Source organism: Castor canadensis, chromosome 9 (genome assembly GCF_047511655.1).
Source record: "Castor canadensis chromosome 9, mCasCan1.hap1v2, whole genome shotgun sequence".
Classification (NCBI taxonomy): domain Eukaryota; kingdom Metazoa; phylum Chordata; class Mammalia; order Rodentia; family Castoridae; genus Castor; species Castor canadensis.
In genome coordinates this window covers 113318769-113341879 of record NC_133394.1, presented here as the reverse complement: position 1 = coordinate 113341879, position 23111 = coordinate 113318769, and the positions used below count along the sequence as shown (strand labels likewise).

The 23111-nt window shown below is 34.4% G+C and overlaps 1 protein-coding gene across 2 annotated transcripts in view; it reads right to left on the bottom strand.

Moving 5' to 3' along the window:
- Window positions 1-23111, bottom strand: part of Chic2 (cysteine rich hydrophobic domain 2) — a 54678-nt gene that overhangs the window by 15505 nt on the left and 16062 nt on the right. For both annotated transcript variants that reach the window (XM_020161797.2, XM_074042228.1), the window contains exons 2-3: window positions 20940-20994; window positions 20644-20799 (exon numbers count right to left, since the gene is read on the bottom strand). In XM_020161797.2, coding sequence (XP_020017386.1) covers window positions 20644-20799; window positions 20940-20994 — 211 coding nt within the window. The remainder of the gene's footprint in view (window positions 1-20643; window positions 20800-20939; window positions 20995-23111) is intronic.

The following is a 23111-nucleotide window of genomic DNA, read 5'->3' as shown; positions in this document are numbered from 1 at the left end:
AACCATTCAGCTGTACTACAGTAAAAACAACAATAGAGACTCAAAATCATCATTTATTTACTAAACAGACATTAAAAAGATATGAGTTGAGTGAGCATAAGGATGGATGGATGGATAGATAGATAGAAAGAAAGAACTGGAAGGATAGATTTTGGCTTCTATTTTTTTTTAACTTTGGTCCTGCTCAAATTGTAGAAAAAAGCCAAAACATGAAAACTGCCAAGAGAAATAAAGGATCTGAATAATTTACAAAATGGCTAATTAGATGATACTCCCAATATGATATGTCCTTATAACTTCCAAGGAAGAATCTAAAGTAGGCTTACAATAGTAAAACATGTATGAAACACCTAGAAAAACTAAATTAATGAAATAGGGAATTAGGGTTTCCTAAAAATTCAAGTTTAATTTATTATAAAGTATTTTCCCTGAGTAACGTAACTGCCTATAAACAAGTTATGTGCTATTAAACATAAATAAGCTTTTCAGGACAGCAAGGAACCAAGTATTACTCTTCTACTTTATTGCTACTATTACCTAATACTCATTACCAAAGATTTATTTATTAACAAGCAATTGTTTGGTAAAAAGTTTTTTCAAACTTTTACAACCATTTATAGAAGCTGAGCTCCACAAACCTACAACTGAAATTTATTTGAAATGGATTTATTCAAAACATCACAAAAGTGTCAACACAAAATTTCAAATGTTCAATTTTTTCATTTAAAACATTTAAATTTTAAACTCTTACATTTATAATGCACTAAGCTTTAACTGGAATAATGCTTTGAATGTATTATCTTATTTTTAACTTTCAAGTGTTTTTAAATAAGAATGACATATGTTTAGACATCTGTGCAAACTGAAATTGTTAAAATAAGTGAAACAATAGTTTTAAAGTTATTAGAAGGAAACCATATCTAATTTAGAAGCATTATTTTAATTTAGGAGAAAAGAGACTCACTTCTATTTGTTACAGATTTATGTTAAATCTCATATTCCAGTGATGTGGTAAATATTAAATGGTGTATCTCAATATTGTAACACATGAAAAACCTGGATTCACCAACAAAATAAACGAGATATGAACTGATTCCTCAAAAGGAGTCAAAGCTCCTTCTAAATTCTACATATGAACACTAACTTTTAAAAAATGTAGATATACTAAAACACCCACTGGCTATCAGAACACCACTTTTACTGTTTGTTAAAAAGTAATATTGTTCGATGAAGATAAACTAAACAACTGCTAGCATTTTACAAAAAATAGTTTCTTGATGCAGTTCTGCTTGGTGACTTTTGGGTACTGATCTTAAGCTATGTAAAACTGAATGGAATTTCATCAAAAGTTAGCAAGTGCTTCTCAACTTTTGAAGGTTATTCTGGGGTTAGGGATTTAGCTCAGTGGAAGAGCACTTGCCTGGCAAGTGTAAGGTCCTGAGTTCGGTCCCCAGCACCGGAAAAAAAAAAAAAGAAAAAAAGGAAAAAATAGAAAAACAAAAAAGACAAAAAAAAAAAAACAAAAAACAAGGCAATTGAAGGTTATTCTGACTACTTTGTGAATGATGAGAGCCATGAACTCTCTCACATTAAGAAAAAGGACATATATGCATAAATATATAATGTTATACAAAATTTTGAGGAAGTTATCCACTAATCTCAGATAATATTTGAGAACACAGAAAACATTTCAAAGCAACTAAGACTGAATTTCAACTGACAGCAGAAAATTAGGAAAAAACTATTTGTAGGACAAATGAATTTCACTAAAATAAAATTTACTATTAGGTATTTTTGAAAAAATTATGCAATTACAAAAAAATCAGTGCTTAGAAAAGGAGCTCAAAAAAATCACTTGCTGATTGATTATAAAATAAATGGAGAAATAAGAGCACATAAGGAACCAGCATTTGCGGACCCTCATTGAGGGCGTGGCACCTTCGTGCTAAGGAGCTTCCTTTTGATATTTTTACAATAACCCTTTTAGGCAGTTTGTATTACTTTCATTTCACATATAAAAAGTAAACCTTAGAGAGGTCAAGAAACTTAAAGCTATACTAGGAAATAGTGGAGCCAGAATCTGAAACCAAGGTTATATTGCCTTCAACCTCACACTCTTTCTATCATGCTACACAACTATAAATCTATAAAGAACACTTTGTTTTAAAAAGATATCCTGAGACAAATAATAGTTATAATATGCGAGTTACTTAAGCTACTAGCCAGGTTATCATCCTTTAATAACCAACTTATATTATAAACCCATGATTAATATATTCAAGAAAATAGAGGGAAAAAGTAAACGAAAACAATTTCAAGAGAACTGAAATCTATACAAACATCAAATGGACGTTCTAGAATTGGAAAACACAACATATGATAGTAAAACTCGCTGGATGGGCTAACAGCAGGACTGGTCACAGAAGAAGATAGGCAACTCTTTCTACAAACTACCACATCAATGATACTAAGTTCTTAATATTCAGAGAGAACTGCATGTCAGTCAGCTCTGGATAAAACACATTTTCAAAGATTCTAACACACTGTTAAAGTCCCAATGGTGGTTTTGCACATTTAAGATGCAAAATTTATGCTTTTATGAGTATCCACCGTAAGATGAGAATTTAGTGACATGATTTTCTAATAAAATTAGTGCTGCTTACATTATGGCTTTAATTTATTTTTATTTTTGGTGGGACTAGTGTTTGAACTCACGGCTTCATGCTTGCAAATCAGGCACTCTACTGCTTGAGCCACACCTCTAGTTCATTTCACTGTAGTTATTTTGGAGATGGGGTCTTATGAACTATTTGCCAGGACTGGCCTTGAACTGTGATTCTCCAGATCTGTCTCCTGAGTAGCTAGGATTACAGGAGTCACAACGGTGCCCTGCTTAAATCTATTTCTTTATCCTGTATTTTATAATTGGAAAGAATAGTCAGGAAGGGGCAAAGAAACCTCAAACTGAACACCTAGAATAGAGAATCAATACTTTCAGTAGGAGTTCTGCTTCTCCTATACTACATTAATTCATTACACAGCATCCTTAATCTCTATGCAAGTTTCAAAAAGGGGTGTAATATTAGGGGAAAAAGAGCTGTACCAAAAATCATGTGCACTTATTTGCCAGGAAGTGGGGAACCTAATAAATAATTTTCAAAGGCAGATTTTTTTTTTTTTTAATAAAAGTAAAACAAAAGAACTAGGGATATAGCTTAGTGGTAGAGTGCTTGACAAGCATGCTCAAAGGCATGAGTTTAGCTCTTCAAAAAAAAAAAAGTATCAGAAGCAAAAACAATACATCAACTCCTAGTTGTTCAGGTATAATTCTGTGTAAAATCTTATTAAATGTACTTTTCTCCTGTATCCATTTTACCTGCTTCACAGCTTCTTTCCTTTACTGTGTCTTTAAGAAATACAAACTTATTTAAATATGGCACAGAAAAAACCAATATTTACATAGGCAGAGCTAATAAAAAAACTAAAAGCAACATTGCAAAAACTGATATGATAAGGCTTACATACTGTTACCACTTATCAGTCAACTCAGTAAGTTCAGGTAAATTATAACCTACTATAGATCTTAATTTCCCAACTTGTGAAATATTTAAATTCCTTTCAAAGCTCTAAATTCCCCTTAGAACCTCCCTTCTAGGCATACAATCAAATTATAAGAATCAAAAACAGCTTGCTTTTCCTGTCTCATAGAATAGTGGGAAAAGCATCAGATCTGGAGCTGTAAGACTGGAATGCTAGTTATGGCTTAGCTTTGTAAACTAGGAAACCTCAAACAGGTAATTTGGTTTCTGAGCCTTAGTTTCCTCATCCTAAAAATATGAATGTCTACTTTTGTAACTGTATAGAACACAATACAAATACATTGGTTAACTCAATCCCTGGTATATATAGCAAACAATAATTATTAGAAGTTACCATAATATTTACCACATAAAATTGTTGAAAAGACTAAAGAGAATATACATAATACATCATGCGTGTGTGTGTGTATAGCCTTGCTAATAGCAGGTATACAGTAATTATTACCTTCTTTATTTGTTTCTTAGAGTACATTATTTCATTGTATATCAGTACAGATTTTACATTTTATAGCAAATACCTCAAGTTATACAAGTATCAGAAATTTAGCAGTTTGGAATAATCAGTATTATAAACAAAATGCTACATCTTAAATTACATTAAAGTATATGTACTGGTCAGATAGAAAATGATGTCATGTATTCTCTAAAATTATCTAAAAAAAAAAAAAGTCAGAGAAGCCTAGGCATAGTGGTCAAGCCTGCAATTCTGGCTACTAGGGAGGTAGAGGTCTGTAAGATCTCTGTTCAAGGCCATCCCAGGCAAAAAGTATGAGAGACCCCTATCTCAACCAGTGGGTGGGTACAACTACATGGAGAAGCATATATAGGATTGAGATCCAGGCCTTAAAAATAATCTATGCAAAAAGAGCTGGCAGAGTAGCTCAAGCAGGAGACTCTGAGTTCAAATCCCCCTGTACAGCAAAGCAAAAACAATAATCAAAAAATCTTAAGAGAAAAAAAAAAAAAACCTAAAAAATCTATATGATAATATTTATTAAAGTTGTTTTGGAGTCTTTCCCATTGTACGTATGTTAATTGTTTCAGTTTTCTAAGTTTACACATACCACCTAACAACTTTAATGACTTCACAGTCTTTATGTATGTTCTTAGCCCTTATCCTTCCTGACTGAAGAACTCAAAGTTTTAGACTATATACTAATTTGACCTTATTAGCTGTCTTTCTTTTTAAAAATGCTTCATGCTTACATAAGATCACTGGAATTGCATGGCTTCTTAAAACTGCTTTCTATTTGTATTTTTTGCAAATATTTTATTTCTATGCCCTGTTGCTATTATTTAATCTCTTATGAGGAAACCATTCATTTATGAATAGGGAAGTAGTCTGCAACATGTGATAGCAAGAATTTACACTTTGGGCTAGAACTTACTGGTTCAGAATGTGACACTTACCAAGCCAGTCTCTTTAAACCTTATCAATGACCTCTCTAAAATGGGGCCTATCACTCCCTTGTGTTGTTTTCAGAATCAGAGCAAGTGCATGTAGGTAGTAGGTGCTTAGTTAATGGCAGTTGTTATTTTTTTAAATTATTATTGTCCTATGTCTCTCATAGCACATGGTATTTACTTGGTGTTCAACATATGTTTTTGAAAAAATGTACTCCTCTGGCCTTGCAAACTCTAAGTAAGATGATAACACTCCAGAAAATCTGATACGTTACTAGTGAAAACAAGAACCTTGCCTTTTAGAGTAAATTCAACAGATATTTTTCTGTACGAGCAGTAAGATAACTTGTGCAGGATAGAAAACTGATGTTTGAAGCTGGGTGTATATGTTATTTATACTTAAATTTTGGGAAAATTTACCAGTGAAGCTACTTGAGTCTGACGTTTTCTTTGTTTGAAGTTTTTTTTTAAACTATAAACTCAATTTCTTTGATATGGGACTTCTCAGGTCATAAATTTTCTAAGCTATACTACTACATATCCAGTATAGCTAGCTAGTATAAATGAAAATAAGCCTCTGCAAAGTAAGTGTCATAAAATCTGTTTAATAAAGCTGATGTATTTTATCCATCTATAAGCTCCTCAGGCTCTTACAAAGAACATACTACAAGGATGAGGGTTCCCATGTTACTATCTTGTAAGCACTGCTTACTATTTTAAATTATCTTGTATTTATTTTCTTGCTTTTGTCTATCTTTTAAGTCCACAAGAGGAACCATATAACCTCAGTATCTACAATAGTATCAAGTTCACAGTGCTGTTTTATAAATATTCACTGAATTAATGAATGATAAAAATTCAAGGGGCTATAAGTGTAGCTCGTAATAAGAATGCTCACCTAGCATGGGCAAAATCCTGGGTTCAATATCCAGTACTGGAAAAAAAATACAGAGAATGGCATGTGGCAGCATAAAAAAAATTAACCAACTCACCAATTTCAAGATAAAAAAATGTTTATTTTTCTATATTATCAATATAGGAATAATGTAAATATTATAATATTTTGTTATAAATTATGTCATTTATAATATATAAGTCTTCTATACTGTCAACTTTACTCAATGATAAATTATTTTAAATTTTCTATTAATATGTATGTATATATACATGTATGTATATATACATAGTGTGTGTGTAATAGAATGTAAAATTCAAATAAATGGGCTGGGTGTGGCAGCACATACCTGTAATTCAAGCATTCTAGAGGTGGAGGAATGAGGATCTAGAGTTTGAGACTAGCCTGGGCTACACTGCAAGTTCAAGGCCAGCCCGAGCAACATAGTGAGACCCTGCCTCAAAGAAACAAAAGCAGGGCCAGGCATGGTGTCTCATGTCTATAATCCTACCTACCTGGGAGGCTGAAATGGGGAGTATGGAAGTTTGAGACCATAAAAAGTTAGTGAGACTCCCATATCAACAAAAAGGAAGGCATGTTGGTGTGCCCCTGTGAGCCCAGCTACAAGCGTGTTCATAGGTGGGAGAATCTCAATCTGAGGCTAGCTCTGAGCAAAAACTCAAGACCCTACCCGAAAAATACCTAAAGCAAAAAAGGGCTGTGGGTGTGGCTTAAGTGGTCTAGTTCAAATCCCCACGCCACCAAATAAAACAAAAATAAATAAAAATTCAAACTTGAAATATAACACAAGTTTCCAAATATAGTTTGTGATTGTAAGTGGTCCCTTCATATTTTTAAGCCCCAAGGACACATATTTATTGTCTTCTATTATTATAGGTACTTATGAAAAACAGAAAAAGAAATTACAAATTGATACTATCTCTGCATTAATCTAACCAATTCTCTCCCCCTCCCCGTCCCCGTCCATGTCCTACCCCCCGACCATGTCTTAGCAGTACTGGGGTTTGAATTCAGGGCCATGTGTTTGCTAAGCAGGTAGTCTATTGCTTCAGCCATGCCTCCAGCCCTAATCTAACCAATTCTCCAAACAGACTTATATGCTCTTTGAGGAAAAGAACATAGTATAAATTTCTCTATCCTCAACACCTAGATATGGTACTTACATATCAAAGATACTTCTACGAAAAAGATGTTTTCAGCCACGATGTAGCAATAGACACCAGACTTATCCTCTATCATAAAACAAACAAAAATATATAAATGAAAGCTAACATATATGAAACAATTTTCAGGGAAACTGACAAGAGATAACAAAAGAAACAAATAAGTGAGGCAGGGCTTGCAATTTTCCAACCTTATTAACTCAAGACAGCTTTCAGATCACAGTCCCTAGAGGGAAAATCAGGCAAAACTCAGGTCACCCTGAGTAAAAGAGACAGAACTCAAAAGTCTGGGGAGAACAGGGCAGCTAGAAGTACACAACAGGGTACCAGTACTACTGCACAGAGAATCCAGAGATCTGTAGATAAGCCCTATTGAGTATTACAGCGACCAGTGAGCAGTACATGAAAATAAGGAAGGTGAAGCAAAGCACTACCTAAAAAGGATTAGAAATAACAGAGTCCAAAGCTGGTAAAGATCCAGCACAGTGCCACTTTCCACCAGCAAACTAGGAAATATCATAATTCACAGGCCATTGAGTAGGGTACCCAGGAGAGTCTTGCCTCACTCTTGGGAAATAACTAACCTACACAGTGTTCCTGATTCCTCAGGAAGTGAAACAGAATTACCACACAACTCCACATTCCTAAGTATACACAAAAGAACTGAAAACAGGTGCTCAAGCGATAAATGCACACCTACCTTCATAGAAGCACTAGTCATCTTTTGGGTACAAATAGCCTGTGTCCATTAATGAATGAATAAATAAATCAGAGTATAGTGAATATTATTTAGCCATAAAAAATTAAGTACAGATATATACTACAATGTGATGAGCCTCCAAAATGTGAAAGAAACCGTACACAAAAGGTCATGTATTGTATTGTTCCATTTATGTGAAACATCCAGAGTAGATAAATCCAGAGACAGAACACAGACTGGTACCCAGCAATCTGCAGGGACACAGGGAAGGGCCAATGAGGAGAAACTGCTTAATGGGAAGGGATTTCACATTGGAGTGTCAGAAAAGATTTAGACGAGATGGAAGCAGTGGTTGCACTGCAGTGTACTGTCAACACACTAAATGTCACTGACTTGTTCACTCTGAAATGATTACTTTATCTCAATAAAGTGTTATTTAAAAAATAAGGTAGAAAATGGGGAAGCTGAAATAAAGAACTAGTTGGGAAAAAGAGAAAATTGTAAAATTAAAGGCTTAAACCTACCCACATCAATTATCACAAGGTAGAGATTTCAGACTGCATAAAAAAGACCTAACACTGACTGCAAGAAAAGAACTTTAAATAAAAGGCAAAAGCAGGATAAAAGAATGTAGAAAGAAATATCACACAAACATTAATAAGAACAAAGTCAGAATGATTATGTTAATTCTAGACAAAATGATTTCAGAGAAAAATAAGGTAAATTTCATGAAGAGGTCAACCCCTGAAGAAGACACAAAAAATCCTGATACATTATGAAGCAAATTACAGAATATCAAGATACACAGACCATAACTGTAAGAATGGACAAATCACAGTTATAGTTGTTGCTTTGGAAAAAGGGTCTATTTAGCACAGGCTGGCCTGAAACTCTCAATCACCCTGCCTCAGCCTCCAGAGTGCCTCCACACCCTGAATTGTTTGTTTGTTTGTTTGTATTTTTGTGGTACTGGGGCTTGAACTCAGGGTCTACACCTTAAGCCACTCCACTAGCCCTTTTTTGTGAAGGGTTTTTCTTGAGATACAGTCTCCTGAATGATTTGCCAGGGCTGGCAATCCTCCTATTCTCTGCCTCCTTAATAGTTAGGATTATAGACGTGAACCACCAGCACCCAGCTCAGCTTGTTTGGGTTGGTTTGGTTTTAAACTTAGAGATTTTAATACCCCTGTATTGAAAAGTGATAGAGGAAACAGAAAAGCAAAAAAATAAAATTAAATTAAAAAAAATCAACCAATTTGGCTTACATGAAATACACTCCAACCAGTAGCAGGTTATATAGTTTTTCCAAGGGATCACTATCAAGATAGCTCATATTATGAGTAATAAAACAGGTCTCAAGAAATTCAAAAGAATTCAAAACGTGCAAAGTGAGTTATCTGACCATGATGAAAATAAATTAAAAAATCAGTTAACAGAAATATCTTTTGAAAAATTCCCAAATACTTAGAAAAGTTAAATAAATACTTCTAAATAACTCACTTGTCATAGAATGAGTAAAAAGGGAACATAAAAAAGTAAAGTGATTCAGTGAAAATTAAAACATGGGATATTAAAATTTGTGTGACATAACTAAAACAGTGTTCAGATAGGAAATACACAGCATTAAACACTTATACTAGAAAAGAAGAAAGGTTTCAAATCAATGACCTTTATTTCCATCCTAAGAAACTAGAAAAAGAATAGCAAACTGAACCCAAAATAATAAATGTCAGCATGAATCCAGTGAAATAAAAACTACAAAACACAAACATTCAAATGAAAATACTGATAAAATCGATAAGCCTCTAGCTAGACTGGTCAAAGGAAGAAAAACAAAAAGAGAAAAATTTAAAGAAATTTACAAATTCAGGAATGTGAAAGATGACATGACTAGAGATTTTAAAGATAGTTAAAAGGATAATTAGTACATATTATGAACTAGATGCCTTGCCTGTAATTCAACACCCCCCAAATTGACAACTTCCTTGAATAACAAAAACTATAAAGCTCAACCATGATAAAAGAATGAGCTGAAAAGTTTCATGTAATTTAAAAACTTGAGTTCCTAATTTTAAAAATCTTATAGGCTGGTGTGTGGCTCAGTAGTATAGTGCTTACCTAGCATGTGTGAGGTCCTGAGTTTATCCCCAGCACAGGAAAAAGGAAAAAAAAAAAAAAAATCCCCACAAAGAAAATGTCTGGCCAGATGGCTTCACTTATGACTTCAAAATTTAAGGAAGAAATATTTACCTATTCTTCAAACTCTTTCAGAAACCTGAAGATAAAATAATAATTCTCAACTGGTTTTATGAGGCTATCATTAATCCAATGCCAAAACCAGACAAAGATATTACAAAAGAAAAGATTACAAAAAAAATCCTTCATGAACACACATGAAAAAACTTCTAAACACATTTCTAGCTAGACATGAAGGCTCACATCTGTAATCCCAGCACTCAGGAGGCAGAAGCAGGAAAATCTCAAGTTTCAGGCCAGCCTGGCCTGCACAGTGAAAACCAGTCTGGAAAAAAAAAAAAAAAAAAAAGCTGGGCACTGATGGCTCACACCTGTAATCCTAGATACTCAGGAGGCAGAAATCAGGAGGCTAGCAGTTTGAAGCCAGCTTGGGCAAATATGTTGTAAGATCCTGTCTGGGAAAAAAACAACCCAAAAAAGGGCTGGTAGAGTGGCTCAATTGGTGAAAGCACCTGCCTAGCAAATGTGAAGTCCTGAGTTCAAACCCCAATACCACAAAAAAGACAAAACAACCCCCCCCAAACTTTTAGCCTATCAATATCAATGAAAATATAAGAAAAATACACATGATTAAGTGGGGTTCATTCCAGGAATGGAAGGTTGATTAACATCCAAAATTCAATCAATGTAATTCAACATACTTCTTTGTGTGTGGGGAGGAAGGGGATTTACTGGGGTTTGAATTCCAGGCCTCATGCTTGCTAGGCAGGTGCTATATAATTTGAGCCATTCTGCCAGCCATTTTATTTCCCCAGGTGGTACTGGGGTTTGCAATCAGGACCTCGTACTTCTTAGGCAGGAGCTCTACCACTTGAACTAACCCCAACCCTTTTATTTTCTTCAGTTATTTTTCAGAACAGGGCCTAGTGTTTTTACCCAGGAGCCAGTCTTGAACAGTAATCCTGATCTCTGCCTCCCTAAGAGTTGGCATTATAGGTGTGAGCCACCATGCCTGGCCCTAGTCCAACATATGTCTAAACTAAAAAGAAAAACCGTATCTAAAGACACAGAAAAAAACTAATAAAATCTAACCTCTATTCTTGATTAAAACAAAAACATCTGCAAACTGATAGGAAAAGAAAACAAAAAAAACTTGCTCAAGCTCTAAAGGACATCTACAGAGCCCCTACGATTATCATGATACTTAAAGTCCAAACAGATCCTTTCTAAGATTAGGAACATGCAAAGGTATGTCCTAATGACTTACAATCAACACTTTTATGGAGATACTAGACGTGCAGTAAGACAAGAAAAAGCAACAAAAACATCCAGTTCATGAAGAAAGAAGTAATACTCTTCATGTGTAGATGACATGATCGTCTATGAAGAAAACTCAATGAAATCTATAAAAAGAGTTCTTGGAATTAATAGGCAAGCTTAACAAGAAAAAGAAATCAATTTTTTAAATGTACCATTTAAAATAACTTGAAAGTAGTCTATCTTAATGATAAATTGACAACAGATATATAAGGCATGTACACTAACAACTACAAAACACCACTCAGAAAAATTTTAAGACTTATATAACTGGAGAGATACTGGTTCATATGTCAGAAGATAAAATATCTTTAAAATGCCAATTTCTCTAAACGGATCCAGAGTTAACAACTGAAACTAAATTCCTAGTAGAGTATCTTTTTTTTTAATCTTGTAGAAATCAACTGAAATTTGTATGTAGTACAAGCAATCTAGAAAGCAATACAACTTCAAAAGAAGAATCCAAAGCTGGAGAACTAACATGGTGGTACTGATATCAAGATAAATAAGCTCAATGAAATAGAACCAAGTCAAAAAATAGATCTTTGCATTACATGGGTGTGCTATTTCTACCAAAGGTACAAACTCAATTCAGAAAAAGAATCACCTTTTTTAACAAATACAATTAGTGCAAAAAACCCCTTCAATCCATGTATTAAACCATATAAAGAACCTAAATCAATAAATGTAGAAATCTTTCAGAAGACAATATAGGTGAAAATCATGACCTGGGCTTAGAAACAGTTCCTAGACATAACATTAACCAGCATAAAAAAACAAATGGACAAACTGGACTTAATCAAAATTAAAAATTCTTCACAATATATTCCCACTCAGCAAAAGTTAAAAACTTTTGAGTCAGAGCAAGAACATTACAGAGGTAAAGGGAGTGCCTGACACAGAGGATAAACACAGGACACCCCTGCCCAACACTTCCCACCCTCCGCCTCTCAAGCCAGTGGCTGGAGCAGGCACCTCCTAGCCAGGTCCCTGCCAGGTAAGTAGGCTGGCCCTAATGGTGTGGACATGGATATCTCTGAGACAGCCCTCTTGCTGCCTGGCAGCAACATCTGCCAAGCCTCTTTTCTACTCACCCCCTACAACACTACTTAGGTTTCCAGCACCTCTTCCTTTTAGTCCCCGACAAGTGACACTGGGTTTATGTATTTATTTAACAAAAATAAACTGTATGGCTTTTAGTACAAGCAAGAAGCATACAGCCTCAGAGGCAAATTTTTTCATGTCAGAGACAAAGAACTCTTGTAGTCATTTATGTCACCCCCTCTTCTATAGACAAAAAATACTGACAAGCTGCAATCAAAGATCTCTTCACTTACTGATAAAGCCATTAATAAGCCTAAATGTCTATTAACACCAACTACAGCATGTCAGACCAGTTCTACTGCTAAAAACTGCCCCATCTGATGGCCAAGGTTAAGAGCAAAGGAAAGGGAACCAAGACAGTTAATAATTAACATGGTAGATGTTGCAAAGGTGCTTCACTGGCTTCCAATGTAGCCCACCAAATATTTTGGTTGTAAGCTGGGAGCACAGACGGAGTTTGACAAATAAGAATGACAGTTACAGCTGGGCACTGGTGGCTTACACCTATAATCCTAGCTAATTGGGAGGCTGTGATTAGGAGGATAGAAGTTCAAAGCCAGCCCTGGCAAACAGTTCACAAAACTCCATCTCCAAAATAACCAAAGCAAAATTGAACTAGAGTCATGGCTCAAGAGGTAAAGAGTGCCTGCCAAGTAAGTGTGAAGCCCTGAGTTCAAGCCCCAACACCACCAAAAAAGAAAAAAAAAAGTTCTCAAAACTCAACAAGAAAACTCAAGCTGGTAAAGTGGTTCAAGTGCTAAAAGTACCTACCTAGCAAGCATGAAGCCCAGAATTCAAACCCTAATGCCACCAAAAAAAAAAAAAACCAAAAAAACAAAAAAAAAACACCTCAATATGTACTAGGCAAAAAGTCAGAACAGACATTCATTTCACCAAAGAAGATACACAACTGGCAGGAAAAAAAAAGTATGAAAAGATACTCAACAGCATCATTCATTACTAAAATGAAAATGAAAACCATAATGTTAACAGAATAAGCTTACATTAAATATTGACAAGGATGTAGCAGAATAAAATCTATCATACACTGCTTGTCAGAATGTAAAATAACACTATCTCCTCTTTGATAAACAGTTCTGTTCACTAAGAAGATAAATATACATCAGCATAAATCAAACTATTCCACTCATGCATTTTTATTTAAGAGAAAGAAATCATGTTTGTAAGATTTGAACAAGAATATTCAGTTTACTTATACAGATCAAAACTGGAAGAAAAACAAATGTCCACCAATAAGTAAATGAATAAACAAATGTGGTGTATCCATACAAATAAATACATCATAATTTAGCAATAAAAGGGAAATAACTAATGAACCAGTAACATGGTTGGATTTCAAAACAACGAGTAAAAACCAAAAAAGATGGAGGTATGTGGCTCAAGTGGTAAAGCACCTGTTTTGTAAGTATGAAGCCCTGAGTTCAAACGTCAGCTCCGATTAAAAAACATAAAAAGCATGTTTTATGATTCAATTTATTTAAAGGTCTAGAAGATGCAAACAAATCTACAGGGCCAGACAGAAGATCAGTTGCCTAGGTTGGGAAGGACTACAAAAAGGCACAAAGAAAACTTTTAAGGTTGATGAATACATTCATCATCTTGACGTAAACCTATGTGTGTGCTATAGATGTGACAAAACTCATTAAATGACAAACTTTAAATATGTACAGCTTATTGTATTTCATTTCTATCACAATAAAGCTGCTAAAATATAAATGAAAATTTAAGATGCCAATACCAAGATGCACTAATTTCAAGACCATAAAATAAAACCGAACACAAAAAAATAAAACCTAACACGTATTTTAAAAGTGAAATCACACAAAGTATGTTTTCTAATAATAAGAGAAGTAAACTAGAAATCAAAAACAGAAAGGTTTCTAGAAAATCTCTTAAGTATTCGGAGATAGAACAACATTCTTAATAATCCAAAAGTCAAAGAGGGAACATTAGAATATTCTGAACTGAGGGACAATAAAAACACAACATATAAAAATTTGTGGGATCTGGTCAACACAGTACTTTATTTTTATTATTATTGTAGTAATTTGGCAGTGCTGGGGATGAAACTCAGCGAGGGCAGTGCACATGCTATTGCCCTACTATTGAGATACACCCCTAACCCCAAAGCAGTATTTTAGAGCCATTAAAATAGTTGGCATTAAATAAAAATAGTTGGCATTAAAAGCTCATTTTAGAATAAAAGTCAAATCAGTGACTCCCATCTAAAGAAACTAAAAATGAAGAGTAAAATAAGTCCAAATCAAAGAGAAGAAAAAAATAAGAACAAAAATCAATGAAAGAGAAAACAGAAAACAAGAGAAGTCAGAGTCTACTCTCAATATTCCTATTCAATATTTTACTGGAAGTCTAACCCAGTGAAAAGGAGAAAATGAAATAAAGTATAAACATATTGAACACTAAGAAATAAAACTGTCTCAATTCTCAAACAACATAGTTATATCTATGTAGAAAATCCCAAAGAATCTACAAATGTTACTACCTGTCAGAATGACATTTCTAAGACATTACCTGGCAAGGACGGTGAGCAACTGGAATTCTCATACATGCTGAATGGAATGCAAAACGGTTCCCCGCTTTGGAAAACAGTTTGGAGGTTTCTCATAAAATTAAGCCACATGATCCAGGAATTCCACTTATTAATATGAAAAATTGTATTCATACAAAAATATGCATATGAATGTTTCTAGCAAGCTTCATTCAAAATCATTAAAAACTAGCAATAACCCAATATCCTTCAACTGGTGAATGTGACACATCTATACAATAGCATTAATAATGGAATACTGGAATAAACTATTAATATATGAAACAAAATAGATGAATTTCCAATGCACTACATTAAATGAAAGAAATCAAGATCAAAGTCTACTTATATTGTATAATCTCACTTATATAACACTATGGCAAAGGTAGAATTGTAAGGATAAACAATAGATCAGTGATTTCCATAGTGAGCTGAAAAGGGTATGACTACATAGGGACAGTACAAAGAAGTTTATGCTTTTGGCTGTACTGGTGTTTGAACTCAGGGCCTTATGCCTGTTAGGCAGGCACTCCACCAGATCTTTTTTGTGTTAGGCATTTTTGAGATAGGGTCTTGCAAACCATTTGCCCAGGTAGCCTAGAACTCCATCATCCTAATCTCTGCCTACTGAGAAGCTAGGATTATAGGCCTGAGCCACCAGTGACGAGCCACAAAGAAGTTTTTTTGATGAGATTATGTACCTTAATTGTGGTAGCAGTTACCCAATTCTATGAATAAATTATACTTTGTATTTAAAAAATTATAAATTATACTTTATATTTTATAAAAATCATAGAACCATACACTAAAAATGGATTTTTTGTACACTAAAAAATGATTTTCAAAAATAGGCTAAGGTAGTTCAAAAAAGAGAAAGGTGGTCTGAGGGTATGGCTCAAGTCATACAGTACCTGTCTAGCAAGTACAAGACCCAGAATTCAAACCCCAGTATTGCCAAAAAGAGAGAGAAACACACACACAAGGAAGACTAAAACTCTGAATTACAAACCAGGTACTAGAATCTAGGACAATAATAACATATACAAGAGGATTCTATGTCACAAATGCAGAGACACAAGAGGTTCACAGGCTGGCAGTTAGGCATGATTTTTGCCTTTTAATACTTGTACGTCTAACTCAAGACTTCGTTTTGTTTTTTTGTGGTGCTAGGGAGCTAGAAATCTAGACCCTTGCATAAAGTAGGCAAGTGTTCTACCACTGAGTTACCACTTCAGCCCATCAAGGATTCTTTTTTTTTTTGCAAATAGCTTTTTATTTATTTTTTTTATTATTCATATGTGCATACAATGTTTGGGTCATTTCTCCCCCCTGCCCTCACCCCCTCCCTTACCACCCACTCCGCCCCCTCCCTCTCCCCCCCACCCCCTCGATACCCGGCAGAAACTATTTTGCCCTTATCTCTAATTTTGTTGAAGAGAGAGTATAAGCAATGATAGGAAGGAACAAGGGTTTTTGCTAGTTGAGATAAGGATAGCTATACAGGGAGTTGACTCACATTAACTTCCTGTGCGTGTGTGTTACCTTTTAGGTTAATTCTTTTTTTCTCTAGTTCCTGGTCCCCTTCTCCTATTGGCCTCAGTTGCTTTTAAGGTATCTGCTTTAGTTTCTCCGTGTTGAGGGCAACAAATGCTAGCTAATTTTTTAGGTGTCTTGCCTATCCTCATATCTCCCTTGTGTGCTCTCGCTTTTATATTGTGATCAAAGTTCAATCCCCTTGTTGTGTTTGCCCTTGATCTAATGTCCGCTTATTAGGGAGAACATACGATTTTTGGTCTTTTGGGCCAGGCTAACCTCACTTAGAATGGTGTTCTCTTAATTCCATCCATTTACCGGCGAATGATAACATTTCGTTATTCTTCATGGCTGCATAAAATTGTGTATTGGGGCATCTTGGCTGTTTCCATAACTTGGTTATTGTGAATAGTGCTGCAATAAACATGGGTGTGCAAGTGCCTCTGGAGTAACCTGTGTCACAGTCTTTTGGGTATATCCCCAAGAGCGGTATTGCTGGATCAAATGGTAGATCAATGTCTAGCTTTTTAAGTAGCCTCCAAATTTTTTTCCAGAGTGGTTGTACTAGTTTACATTCCCACCAGCAGTGTAAGAGGGTTGCTTTTTCCCCACATCCTCACCAACACCTGTTGTTGGTGGTGTTGCTAATGATGGCTATTCTAACAGGGGTAAGGTGGAATCTTAGTGTGGTTTTAATTTGCATTTCCTTTATTGCTAGAGATGGTGAGCATTTTTTCATGTGTTTCTTGGCCATTTGAATTTCTTCTTTCCATCAAGGATTCTTAATACAGAGTACCTACATGGGATTCTGGGAGTCTATGAAAGTGGGTGGAACAAAAATTCATTTTCATGTTTAACCTCTAGCTAAAATGTACTATATTTTCTTACACTATGAATGTATATAACTACAATGACTAAACAGGAACTGTGCCTTTGCCACTTGTAGATATCACAGATTCTTCCTATCATATGATTCCATGGATCTACTGCTATCTTATTTTGTTTGTATTAATAAAGAACAGATTTATAAATCACTTGAAGTTTTTTATAACTATATTTTATTTAACTGGTCTCCTTCGTAATCCTGTATGTTTTATTTAATACATTTAAGATACATTAAATGATTTAAAATATATAAAACATTATTCTAAATTAGCATTCATAAGCTTCCTTATCAAAGTGATCCATGACAAATAAGATTAAAACTTCCTGTCCTAAATTATTCTACACTCATATTACAAAGTTCTTCTTTCTCCAGGGCCTCTAAGAGCCTTCAGACATCCATGAAGTGTCATTCCCTTCATGGTTATGTAATAGTTTACACCCAAGACAAGGGAAAAGCACAGCCTTTTTTAAAATCAGGTTATTATATAGCTTCATGCTCACTGGATAGTAAAGTCCAGATAAAATTAAATCTATCAAATAACTATTCTATACAGTCCTATATATACAAAAGAGATCTTAGACTGAATACTACCATGCTGACCTGTACTATCTGAAACTATGGATGGAACTGGAACTATGGATAAAGCATCAATTTATCTAACTCTCAAATAAAAAGGAATCTAATGGAGTCATTTCAAAAAGGATCTTAACTTGATAAGAATATTTAGAGGTGTAAGGTATTTACCTTTTTTCCTAAATAAACTGTACACCCACTGTAGTATCATGTGTTACTTAAAAAGTAACAAGATCTCAAAACAGAAACAAAAGGCTAGAACTCAAAGGTTTCTAGAATAAGAAAGCCCTCTGAATTTTAGGGTTTTGACACTAATTACCAACTAAATGAGATACAGCAGTCAATTAAGCAATGGAAATGCCTAAAGAGTAGAAGGGAGTGAGGGTATCTAAACTAAAAGGATAGCAAATTCACTGTGGATCTAGAAATCACCAGAGACCAAAAAAAAAAAAAAAAAACCAACATCAGCTTTCTACGGTCTAGAGATGAGATGATGTGGTGAAAAGTATGGGGAAAAAAAAAAAAAGGAATTCTTTTTTTTTTTCCCCCTAGTAGTAGGGATTGAACCCAGTGCCTTCTACCTGCTAGGGAATGGCTTTACCACTTAAGCCACACCCCCAGCCCAAGAAACATTCTTAGATCCAAGTAAAATTTACAAACATTAGTTAATATTACCAAAGTAATCCTGTATTAAAGGCATTATTACCTTCCTATCAATAAAATATTCTAGTTTAAAATTTTAGTAGAAACATACCTCTTACTTTTTATAATAGAAATCAAAGAATAAATAGAATTGGGTTTCCCCTATTTCCTTACCATTATTTGGTGACAAAATGAAATGCTGCCATACAAAACCATTCAAGTTTGACTTAATAGTATTTCATTTTTACATGTATACATACCAACTTTAAAAATGTTTAAGCAAATATATAAGGCTTTTAATCTCTACAAACTTAGAACATCTCTACCAACATTTGGGAATTTTTTATTTAAGCAGTCAAAATTATAAGTCTTTATTTTTGCTAATTACAGAGTCACTGTGTACTCACTACAGAAAACTTGTAAAATACAAAAAGAAAACACAATTTCCCAATATCTTATCATACAGAAATAACCATTATAACGACTTTTTAGAAGTAAGTCAGTATTTATTAACTACTTCTGTTATGGTTTAAATATACAGTATCCCCCAAAAGGCTCCTGTGTTGAAGACCTGGCTCCCAGATAGTACATCCAACCACTGGGCTCTGACTTAGTCAATGGATTAATCCACTCATGGAGTCATAATTTCATGGCATTATTGGGTAAGGTGGAAACTTTCGAAGGTAGGGCCTACTTGGAGGAAGGAGGTCATTAGAAGAATATTCTCGGGTGCTATGTCTTGTCCTGGGTCCTTTTGTCTCTCTGCTCCCTGGTCACCACAAAGTGAGCAGCTCTGAAGCTCTGCTCTGGCACACTCTCCCTGCCATGATATTTCTGCCTTGCCTAAAAGCCTAAAAGCAAGGGAGCCAGCCAACCATGACTGAAATCTCTAAAACTATGAGAGAAAATAAACTTTTCATCCTTTAAACTATTTCTCTCACATATTTTTCACAGCATGGAAAAGCTAACACACAACTTCCTAAGAGGTATTTAGTTAAGAGCTTGACAAACATTAGATTTATTACATGCAGTTTTGACCAACACAGAAAAAAAAAGTAAATTAAAAAAGCAAATTTCTAAAACAAGAATTTTAAATTCCCATGCACACATTATACAGCTCAGTTGATGTGAAACTCAGTCAGTCCCACGTTTTCATCAGTTGTGTTTAAATTGGTGTGTGATCTATTTTCCTGCCCTTAATTTTGTGACTGTATGCCTCCCCAACGCAAATGTGCCCTTATCCTCTCAAGCCAAAAAGGGCACGTAATGTGCTTAATTTAGGTGATAAAGTAGAGTTTTAAATTTGTTGCAAGGTAGCATGTCCTTAGTGGAAGCTGAGTGGCGTCATGGGAAAAATGAATCAAGCATGACCAGGATTCAAATTAAAGAGCATGAAATAATATCTAGTTTTTAGTGAGCAATACTAATGTGTACAACAGTTAACTTTTGTGACAGTAAGTACTCCCTCCATGTGGTTTCAAGTTATAGACACTCATGTATGTATATATGTATGTATGTAACGAATAAATTTGAGTAATTTTAGAATACTGAACTCTATGCATCCAGAACATTCACAGTTTTCCTTCAACAGTATTATCCTTGAACCATATACCTGCAAATACCAAGGATCTACTGTATTTCATTTTCTCCTTACAACAATTCTATTCAACTCATAGGTGAGTATTACCGTTTTACAGCTGTGTCAACTAGGCTTTAAAGAGATTAGGATACATGCCTATGGTTACAGAAACATGTGGTAGAGCTGAACCCAGCGTTCTTGATCACTATTACTATGCCAACCATCAATGTACATACAGACAATGCTGTATTCTTCTCTTTGCTCATGACTTCCTATGTCATAAAATTTATAAAAACAATTTTAGATGGAAATCTTATAGCACTTGGATATATAAATCACTTAATACTCTAGTAGATCACATTCTTTTGTATACTATTCAGAATATTGTTATTCACTCAATACAAAAACTAAAATTCAATTTTTTTGATTACTTCTAAATTTAAAAGATATAATTTGACTTACTCTTTTACTGAGGCAAATAACTGGCCACATACTGCAACCTAACGTGCAGCAGCAACAAAGGCAGCCACAAAGTAGCCAACGTACATTAACAGGAAGGTTCTTCTTAAGACAACTGTTAACTCTGTTGATGCTGGCTTTAAATTCTTCAGGAGCTACCTAAAGAAAAAAATTTAAGAAATAGTAACACTGTGATATTAATGTCAATAAACATATCTCAATAGCATACATTTTCTAGTTTTCTAAGAAAAAGTAATTCTGAGACAAAAAAGTAGAAGACAAATAATTGAGAAACTCACTTTTCCAGTTAATGAAGAAGGGAATTCTGATTCAAACTTGTTGCTCAGTCCAAATCTATTTAAAAAAAAATAAGAGTATGTTATTATATATCGTTGTTGTAAAAAATGTAGACCATTTAATTTAATCAAAGTTCAAGTAAACAGAGTGCAAAGCCCAATTCAGAGGAAGTGTGAGATATAACAAAAGTCTGAGATACAAAATTACCCTAATAAGCAATTTATGAAATGTAACAAACAATTATGTTAGCAGCTGAATCAAAACTTTTGTATAATGATATGAGGCACAACATTAACTAATATATAAACAAGAGCAGATGGTTCATAAAAACTTCAAAGCATATTATTTTAATAGATAGGATAGCAAATTTTCCAGCTTTGAATATTACTGATGGAGATACACATGACTATGAATTTTAGTAGGAATCCTTGGTAGACACAGTAATGAGAAGAGAAAGAAATATGTAAGGAAGAAGTAAAAGGAAAAAGGAAGAGAAAATATAAACAAAAGTGGGGACTGAAAAAGTACTATGAAGGGTTTTTATATGCCATTAAATTTAATACCTATTTGGTTGTTAGTGCATTTGGTGGTATGAGTGAAAATGCCGATACCTGCTATACTACATCTATTCTCACTACCCAAAAGACTTTTTCTTGAATTATGGTTAAAATACTACATGGCTTTAGAATTGATAAAAGAAAAAATTTAAACTATTTTCAAAGGTAACAAGAAGATAATAGACTTAATAACTTTCTTTGCTCTTACCTATTAGAAATCTTCAAGTATTTGAAAAAAGGGCATTTAATCAAATCACAAATTTTGAGTACCTTCTATGTAACACATCACAAGATCCTAAAGTAAGATGCTTTTACAGTTTGGGGATTTTTGTTACTGTTTGTTTTTATTTTTGAGATAGAGTCTTGCTATGTAGCCCAGACTGGCTTCAAACCTGTGATCCTCCTGTCTCAGCATCTCAAGTGCTGGGATTCTATAATCTATGTACTACCATACCATATTTTTAAAAAGAAATCATATACAGAGCCAACTTACTTTTATAAAATTGGGAATCATTTTTAAAGTTCATGTAATAAGGCTAGGCATAGTGGTGCATACCCACAGCACTAGGGCAAGAAGGATCTCAAGTTCAAGGCCAGTTTGGGCTATACGGCAGGACCATATTTTGGTTTTCTGTTTGTTTTTAATTCATGTATACAGATATAACTTTCCAAGGGGGATTGCAACTTGATGCCTAGTTCTAAATGGAATCTTAAATAGACTTGTATTACTCATAGCCCACATGTTTCCATTTCACTGTATCTTCATTCCTACAATCATTCAATTCTGACATTCCATTTCCTGACAGAACTTCCCTTTTGAAACATTTTAATACAAATACTCCTTTTTAATACATGCAAACTAATAACATGAAAAACATGAAACTGTACTTTCCCTTCCCTTCCTTTTTAGATTTAGCTGTGTCTTAGATATCTTTATGATCTTTCTCAGAAGAGGATAGTTTCCCAAAGCTGATTACATTTCCTCTGGTCTCCTCTGTAGTCTACTGGATCTCTCCCTCTCTTTTTACACATAGCCTAAAAGCCTAAGTAAATCTACCATGCTGAATAAATGTTCATTTGCACTTTTCTTCTCCCTCAGTGCATGACAGCATCCAGCTCTTTTACTTCCTCATTCGATGTCTTTAAAAGAGTTCTTAACATTCACTAGCTTTACCTCAGCTCCCATTCATTATTAAAGCTACTACAATCCAGGCTCTCACTCATTTCTTTACTGATGAAACAGCTCTCATCAAAGCAGTTAAAAACAACCCTTCAGGAAGTTCTCTGTCACATAGTATACTTTCTCGGAGTAAAGAGCCTGAGTATCACAATGTCTTGTTTGGCACAGACCACAGCAAATACCTCCTCTTTGCTATGTCTTTCATACTTTTTAAGCTTTTCTGGGTTTTTTTTTTTTTTTTAGTGTTTTTTTTTAACTTTATCAGGTAAAGTTTTAACAAGATCATTCATCTCTGGGCGCTGTTGGCTCATGCCTGTAATCCTAGCTACCTTGGGAGACAGAAGTCAGGAAGTTTGCATTTCGATGCCAGGCTGGACAGAGTTTACAAGACCCTATCTCCAAAATACCCAACACTTAAAAGGGCTGATGGAGTGGCT